At 37.3% G+C, this 9092-nt stretch overlaps 1 protein-coding gene across 1 annotated transcript; it reads left to right on the top strand.

Annotated features, from left to right (window-relative positions):
* Positions 1-2401: 2401 nt before the first annotated feature.
* On the top strand, positions 2402-9064 carry LOC128553119 (prion-like-(Q/N-rich) domain-bearing protein 25; the record flags this gene model as incomplete). The annotated part of the gene is made up of 6 exons (XM_053534233.1): positions 2402-2536; positions 2749-2883; positions 4584-4718; positions 4931-5065; positions 8527-8661; positions 8872-9064. Coding segments are annotated over 6 exons (842 nt in total), but the record flags the coding sequence as incomplete, so codon positions are not given.
* Positions 9065-9092: the final 28 nt, after the last annotated feature.

The following is a 9092-nucleotide window of genomic DNA, read 5'->3' as shown; positions in this document are numbered from 1 at the left end:
GATCAAGGTCTCAATTGGATGTCAAGGGTCAATAGTGTTTTTTTCCTGTCCGGTCCAGAACTCTGTCATCCACCAAGGGATTACAATATTACTTAGAATAAATGTTCCCCATGATGAGACGACGTGTCATTCGCAACACCCAGAACCTTAGCTTAAAGGTCAAGGTCACACTTGGAGATCAAAGGTCAATACGATTTTTTTCCTGTCCGGTCTATAACTTTGTCATGCAAAACAGGATTTAAATATCAGTTTGCACAAATATTCCCCTGGATGAGACATCATATCATGTGCAAGACCCTGGCCCTTAGCTGCAAGGTCAAGGTCACACTTGGAAATCAAAGGCCAAAAGACGGGACAGGTGAGCTAAAAACCAGCTGGCTATGATGGCCCTAGATTGCTCACCCGAGTTTCACAGATTACTTGAACAATTTTGGCAGAGGGAATTGCATGGAAATTATCTGTGAAATTATTTCGATATTGTGCAAGTGTTTCCTGACTAGAAGATTCTTTAAAGTATTCACTATATGCATGTAAGAAATACTGCATACATATATAAAAAATGCCTACCCCTTGAGGCCCATATTTTCAATGAACTGGAATAACTTGAGCAAGCTTGGTATAGGGTCACTGAAGATACAGCTTGTTTACACCCTAGGGGGCATATTTTTAATTCTGTCTTTGGTCAGAATGTTTGTTATCATGAAGTCTTGGACAGTTTCAGATCTGGGTCACTTGGGGACAAAAACTAGGTCACTAGGTCAAAGCAAAGGAAAATCTTGTATACACTCAAGAGGCCACTATTTTTGCTCCAATCTTCCCAAGACTTTGTCAGAATATTTGTTTTCATGAAATTTTGGACAAGTTCGAATCTGGGTCATGTGAAATAAAAAACTAGGTCACTAGGTTAAATCAAAGAAAATGCTTGTTTACACTCAAGAGGCTACATTTTTTGCTCCAGTCTTAATGAAAATTGGTCAGAATATTTGTCTCCACAAAATCACAAGGTAAAACATGTTTACACTGTTATGGTGTGTTACTCAGGTGAGCGACCTTGGGCAGTCTTGGCCCACTTATCGCTCAATGTCTGGCATCCGTCTTCTGTCTGTCATCTGTCGTCTGTCTGTCAACATTTAGCCTGTGTATGCGATAGAGGCTGTATTTTTCAACTGATCTTCATGAAAATTGGTCAGAATGATTACCTTGATGAAATCTAGGACGAATTTGAAAGCGGGTCATCTGGGGTCAAAAACTAGGTCACTAGGTCAAATCAAAGAAAAACCTTGTGTATGCGATAGAGGCTGTATTTTTCAGTTAATCTTCATGAATTTTGGTCAGAGTGATTACCTTAATGAAATCTAGGCCGAATTCGAAAATGGGTCATCTGGGGTCAAAAACTAGGTCACTAGGTCAAATCAAAGAAAAACATTGTGTATGCGATAGAGACTGTTTTTTTCAACTGATCTTTATGAAATTTGGTCAGAATGATTACCTTGATGAAGTCTAGGCCGAGTTTGAAAGTGGGTCATCTGGGGTCAAAAACTAGGTCACTAGGTCAAATCAAAGAAAAACCTTGTGTATGCGATAGAGGATGTATTTTTCAATTAATCTTCATGAATTTTGGTCAGAATGATTACCTTGATGAAATCTAGGCCGAGTTCGAAAATGGGTCATCTGGGGTCAAAAACTAGGTCACTAGGTCAAATCAAAGAAAAACCTTGTGTATGCAATAGAGGCTGTCTTTTTCATTTAATCTTCATGAATTTTGGTCAGAATGATTACCTTGATGAAATTTATGCTGAGTTCGAAAATGGGTCATCTTGGGTCAAAAACTAGGTCACTAGGTCAAATCAAAGAAAAACCTTGTGTATGCGATAGAGGCTGTATTTTTCCATTAATCTTCTGAATTTTGGTCAGAATGATAACCTTGATGACATCTAGGCCGAGTACGAAAACAGGTCATCTGGGGTCAAAAAGTAGGTCACTAGGTCAGATCAAAAGAAAAGCTTGTGTATGCGATAGAGGCTGTATTTTTCATTTGGTCTTCATGAAATATGGTCAGAATGATAGTCTTGATGAAATCTAGGTCAAGTTCGAATATGGGTCTCGTGCTCTGGGGTCAAAAATTAGGTCACAGGTCGAATCAAAGAAAATACTTATTTATACTCAAGATTTTTGCTCCAATTTTAATGATAATTGGTCAGAATATTTATTTCCATGAAATCACTAGGTCAAACATGTTTACATCACTGTTATGGTGTGTTATGGTGTGTTTTTCAGGGGAGCGACCTAAGGACATCTTGGCCCTCTTGTTAATTCAACTAGTTACTAATGAAAATAAATATTGATACTATCTAATGGAAATTGTAAATCCTTCTTCAACTGATACTTCCTTAATTTTCAGAGAGCAAGTTAGGTGAAGGTTGCTCTAGTAATGCTCACTGTGACAGTGTAACAAATGCTGTATGTAATGAGAATGTTTGTGTGTGTAACAGTGGTTATTATGATACACAGACTGGTATTGGAGGATCCTGTCAAAGTAAGTTTTAAAGACATCTTTGTGAATGTATGGCTCTGACTGAGCTTTGGCTTCTATGAAATCTACACTTGCCTTTCAATGTTTAGCTCACCTATGCAAGCTAGGATTATCTTAAAGAGCATCAAATAGTTGAGTGCACTGTGATTAGACAGCTCTTGTTGTGAACTGCTATACAATCTCAGGAAAATCATTAATACTTAATTTACTTTCAGAGAGCCAGTTAGGTGAAGGGTGCTCTATTAATGCTCACTGTAACACTGTAACAAATGCTGTATGTAATGGGAATGTTTGTGTGTGTAACAATGGTTACTATGATACACAGACTGGTATTGGAGGATCTTGTCAAAGTAAGTTTTTAGGCTTACTTAGCAATGTATAGCTGTCTTTACTGTGCTCATTGCTTCTTGGAAGTCTACCTGTTTAATCACTGTTTCTCTCAAGTTTCATCGGATGAATACAGTTTATTGTACCATGAAAATATTTCAACAAGGACCACAAATATAGTTCCTCACAAGTGTCGTATTGTACTTGTGTTCAGGGGTTGATTGTTCAAGATGACACCCTAGGGGGCATATTTTTAATTCTGTCTTTAAAAATTTGGTCAGAATGTTTGTTATCATGAAGTCTTGGACAATTTCAGATCTGGGTCACTTGGGGACAAAAACTACGTCACTAGCTCAGAGCAAAGGAAAATGTTGTATACACTCAAGAGGCCACTATTTTTGCTCCAATCTTCCCGAGACTTTGTCAGAATATTTGTTTTCATGAAATTTTGGACAAGTTCGAATCTGGGTCATGTGAGATAAAAAACTAGGTCACTAGGTCAAATCAAAGAAAATGCTTGTTTACACTCAAGAGGCTACATTTTTTGCTCCAGTCTTAATGAAAATTGGTCAGAATATTTGTCTCCACAAAATCACTAGGTAAAACATGTTTACACTGTTATGGTGTGTTACTCAGGTGAGCGATCTAGGGCCATCTTGGCCCACAGAATGATTACCTTGAAGAAATCTAGGCCGAGTTTGAAAGTGGGTCATCTGGGGTCAGAAACTAGGTCACTAGGTCAAATCAAAGAAAAACCTTGTGTATGTGATAGGGGCTGTATTTTTCAATTAATCTTCATGAATTTTGGTCAGAATGATTACCTTGATGAAATCTAGGCCGAGTTCGAAAATGGGTCATCTGGGGTCAAAAACTAGGTCACTAGGTCAAATCAAAGAAAAACCATGTGTATGCGATAGAGGCTGTATTTTTCAATTAATCTTCATGAATTTTGGCCAGAATGATTACCTTGATGAAATTTATGCTGAGTTTGAAAATGGGTCATCTGGGGTCAAAAACTAGGTCACTAGGTCAAATCAAAGAAAAACCTTGTGTATGCGATAGAGGCTGTATTTTTCCATAATCTTCATGAATTTTGGTCAGAATGATAACCTTGATGACATCTAGGCTGAATACGAAAACAGGTCATCTGGGGTCAAAAAGTAGGTCACTAGGTCAAATCAAAGGAAAAGCTTGTGTATGCGATAGAGGCTGTATTTTTCAATTGATCTTCCTGAAATTAAGTCCAAAATGATAACCTTAATGAAATCTAGGCAGAGTTTGAAAATGGATCATCTTGGGTCAGAAAGTAGGTCACTAGGTCAAATCAAAGAAGAACCTTGTGTATGGGATAGAGGCTGTATTTTTCAATTGACCTTCATGAAATATGGTCAGAATGATAGTCTTGATGAAATCTAGGTCAAGTTCAAATATGGGTCTCGTGCTCTGGGGTCAAAAATTAGGTCACATGTCAAATCAAAGAAAATACTTATTTATACTCAAGATTTTTGCTCCAATTTTAATGATAATTGGTCAGAATATTTATTTCCATGAAATCACTAGGTCAAACATGTTTACAACACTGTTATGGTGTGTTTCTCAGGTGAACGACCTAAGGCCATCTTGGCCCTCTTGTTAATTCAACTAGTTACTAATGAAAATAAATATTGATACTAATAATGGAAATTGTAAATCCTTCTTCAACTGATACTTCCTTAATTTTCAGAGAGCAAGTTAGGTGAAGGTTGCTCTAGTAATGCTCATTGTGACACTGTAACAAATGCTGTATGTAATGAGAATGTTTGTGTGTGTAACAATGGTTATTATGATACACAGACTGGTATTGGAGGATCCTGTCAAAGTAAGTTTTAAAGACATCTTTGTGAATGTATGTCTCTGACTGTGCTTTGGCTTCTATGAAATCTACACTTGCCTTTCAATGTTTAGCTCACCTATGCAAGCTAGGATTATCTTAAAGAGCATCAAATAGTTGAGTGCACTGTGATTAGACAGCTCTTGTTGTGAACTGCTATACCATCTCAGGAAAATCATTTATACTTAATTTACTTTCAGAGAGCCAGTTAGGTGAAGGGTGCTCTATTAATGCTCACTGTAACACTGTAACAAATGCTGTATGTAATGGGAATGTTTGTGTGTGTAACAATGGTTACTATGATACACAGACTGGTATTGGAGGATCTTGTCAAAGTAAGTTTTTAGGCTTACTTAGCAATGTATAGCTGTCTTTACTGTGCTCATTGCTTCTTGGAAGTCTACCTGTTTAATCACTGTTTCTCTCAAGTTTCATCGGATGAATACAGTTTATTGTACCACGAAAATATTTCAGCAAGGACCACAAATATAGTTCCTCACAAGTGTCGTATTGTACTTGTGTTCAGGGGTTGATTGTTCAAGATGACACCCTAGGGGGCATATTTTTAATTCTGTCTTTAAAAATTTGGTCAGAATGTTTGTTATCATGAAGTCTTGGACAGTTTCAAATCTGGGTCACTTGGGGACAAAAACTAGGTCACTAAGTCAGAGCAAAGGAAAATCTTGTATACACTCAAGAGGCCACTATTTTTGCTCCAATCTTCCCGAGACTGTCGGAATATTTGTTTTCACGAAATTTTGGACAAGCTCGAATCTGGGTCATGTGAGATAAAAAAAACTAGGTCACTAGGTCAAATCAAAGAAAATGCTTGTTTACACTCAAGAGGCTACATTTTTAGCTCACCTGTCACAAAGTGACAAGGTGAGCTTTTGTGATCGCGCGGTGTCCGTCGTCCGTGCATGCGTGCATCCGTAAACTTTTGCTTGTGACCACTCTAGAGGTCACATTTTTTGTGGGATCTTTATGAAAGTTGTTAGGAATGTTCATCTTGATGATATCTAGGTGAAGTTCGAAACTGGGTCATGTGCCATCAAAAACTACGTCAGTAGGTCTAAAAATAGAAAAACCTTGTGAACTCTCTGGAGGCCATATATTTCACAAGATCTTCATGAAAATTGGTCAGATTGTTCATCTTGATGATATCTAGGTCAAGTTCAAAACTGGGTCATATGCCATCAAAAACTAGGTCAGTAGGACTAAATATAGAAAAACCTTGTGACCTCTCTAGAGGCCATATATTTCACAAGATCTTCATGAAAATTGGTAAGAACGTTCACCTTGATGATATCTAGATCAGTTTCAAAACTGGGTCACGTGCCATGAAAAACTAGGTCAGTAGGTCAAATAATAAAAAAACCTTGTGACCTCTTTAAAGGCGATATTTTTCATGGGATCTGTATGAAAGTTGGTCTCAATGTTGATCTTGGTGATATCTAGGTCAAGTTCGAAACTGGGTCACATGCGATCAAAAACTAGGTCAGTAGGTCTAAAAATAGAAAAACTTTGTGACCTCTCTAGAGGCCATATATTTCATGAGATCTTCATGAAAATTAGTCAGAATGTTCACCTTGATGATATCTAGGTCAGATTTGAAAGTGGATCACGTGCCATCAAAAACTAGGACAGTAGGTCAAATAATAGAAAAACCTTGTGACCTCTCTAAAGGCCACATTTTTCATGGGATCTGTATGAAAGTTGGTCTGAGTGTTCATCTTGATGATATCTAAGTCAAGTTTGAAAGAGGGTCATGTACGGTCAAAAACTAGGTCAGTAGGTCTAAAAATAGAAAAACCTTGTGACCTCTCTAGAGGCCATACTTTTGAATGGATCTCCATAAAATTTGGTCAGAATGTTTATCTTGATGATATCTAGGTCAAGTTTGAAACTGGGTCACATGCCTTAAAAAACTAGGTCAGTAGGTCAAATTATAAAAAAAACTTGTGACCTCTCTAGAGGCCATACTTTTCATGGGATCTGTATGAAAGTTGGTCTGAATGTTCATCTTGATGATATCTAAATCAGCTGTGAAACTGGGTCAACTGCGGTCAAAAACTAGGTCAGTAGGTCTAAAATTAGAAAAATCTTTTGACCTCTCTACAGGCCATATTTTTCAATGGATCTTTATGAAAATTGATCTGAATGTTCACCTTGATGATATCTAGGTCATTTTCGAAACTGGGTCACGTGCGGTCAAAAACTAGGCCAGTAGGTATAAAAATAGAAAAATCTTGTGACCTCTCTAGAGGCCATATTTTTCATGAGATCTTCATGAAAATTAGTGAGAATGTTCACCTTGATGATATCTGGGTAAAATTCAAAACAGGGTCAAGTACTTTCGAAAACTAGGTCAATAGGTCAGATAATAGAAAGACCTTGTGACCTCTCTAGAGACCATATTTTTCAATGGATCTTCATGAAAATTGGTCAGAATTTTTATCTTGATAATATCTAGGTCAAGTTCAAAACTGGGTCACATGAGCTCAAAAACTAGGTCACTATGTCAAATAATAGAAAAAATGACGTCATACTCACAACTGGGTCATGTGGGAAGAGGTGAGCGATTCAGAACCATGATGGTCCTCTTGTTTGCTCCAGTCTTAATGAAAATTGGTCAGAATATTTGTCTCCACAAAATCACTAGGTAAAACATGTTTACACTGTTATGGTGTGTTACTCAGGTGAGCGATCTAGGGCCATCTTGGCCCACTTGTTAGTATTTTTAGCTCACCTGAGCAATGCTCAGGTGAGTTTTTCTGATCGCTCAATGTCCAGCGTCCATCATCTGTCGTCTGTCTGTCCACATTTAGCTTGTGTATGCGATAGAGTCTGTATTTTTCAACTGATCTTCATGAAACTTGGTCAGAATGATTAACTTGATGAAATCTAGGCAGAGTTTGAAAGTGGGTCACCTGGGGTCAAAAACTAGGTCACTAGGTCAAATCAAAGAAAAACCTTGTGTATGCGATAGAGGCTGTATTTTTCAACTGATCTTCATGAAATTTGGTCAGAATGATTACCTTGATGAAATCTAGGCTGAGTTCGAAAATGGGTCATCTGGGGTCAAAAACTAGGTCACTAGTTCAAATCAAAGAAAAACCTTGTGTATGCGATAGAGGCTGTATTTTTCCATAATCTTCATGAATTTTGGTCAGAATGATAACCTTGATGACATCTAGGCTGAATACGAAAACAGGTCATCTGGGGTCAAAAAGTAGGTCACTAGGTCAAATCAAAAGAAAAGCTTGTGTATGCGATAGAGGCTGTATTTTTCAATTGATCTTCCTGAAATTAAGTCCAAAATGATAACCTTAATGAAATCTAGGCAGAGTTTGAAAATGGATCATCTTGGGTCAAAAAGTAGGTCACTAGGTCAAATCAAAGAAAAACCTTGTGTATGCGATAGAGGCTGTATTTTTCAATTGATCTTCATGAAATTTGGTCATAATGATAGTCTTGATGAAATCTAGGTCAAGTTCGAATATGGGTCTCGTGCTCTGGGGTCAAAAATTAGGTCACAGGTCGAATCAAAGAAAATACTTATTTATACTCAAGATTTTTGCTCCAAATTTAACGATAATTGGTCAGAATATTTATTTCCATGAAATCACTAGGTCAAACATGTTTACAACACTGTTATGGTGTGTTTCTCAGGTGAGCGATCTAGGGCCATCTTGGCCCTCTTGTGAATTCAACTAGTTACTAATGAAAATAAATATTGATACTATCTAATGGAAATTGTAAATCCTTCTTCAACTGATACTTCCTTTATTTTCAGAGAGCAAGTTAGGTGAAGGTTGCTCTAGTAATGCTCATTGTGACACTGTAACAAATGCTGTATGTAATGAGAATGTTTGTGTGTGTAACAGTGGTTATTATGATACACAGACTGGTATTGGAGGATCCTGTCAAAGTAAGTTTTAAAGACATCTTTGTGAATGTATGGCTCTGACTGCTTTGGCTTCTATGAAATCTACACTTGCCTTTCAGTGTTTAGCTCACCTATGCAAGCTAGGATTATCTTAAAGAGCATCAAATAGTTGAGTGCACTGTGATTAGACAGCTCTTGTTGTGAACTGCTATACCATCTCAGGAAAATCATTAATACTTAATTTACTTTCAGAGAGCCAGTTAGGTGAAGGGTGCTCTATTAATGCTCACTGTAACACTGTAACAAATGCTGTATGTAATGGGAATGTTTGTGTGTGTAACAATGGTTACTATGATACACAGACTGGTATTGGAGGATCTTGTCAAAGTAAGTTTTTAGGCTTACTTAGCAATGTATAGCTGTCTTTACTGTGCTCATTGCTTCTTGGAAGTCTACCTGTTTAATCACTGTTT

This window comes from Mercenaria mercenaria, unplaced genomic scaffold (genome assembly GCF_021730395.1).
Source record: "Mercenaria mercenaria strain notata unplaced genomic scaffold, MADL_Memer_1 contig_3502, whole genome shotgun sequence".
NCBI classification, from domain to species: Eukaryota; Metazoa; Mollusca; class Bivalvia; order Venerida; family Veneridae; genus Mercenaria; species Mercenaria mercenaria.
The sequence above is the reverse complement of the archived record's forward strand: the minus strand, read 5'-3'. Positions and strand labels throughout refer to the sequence as shown.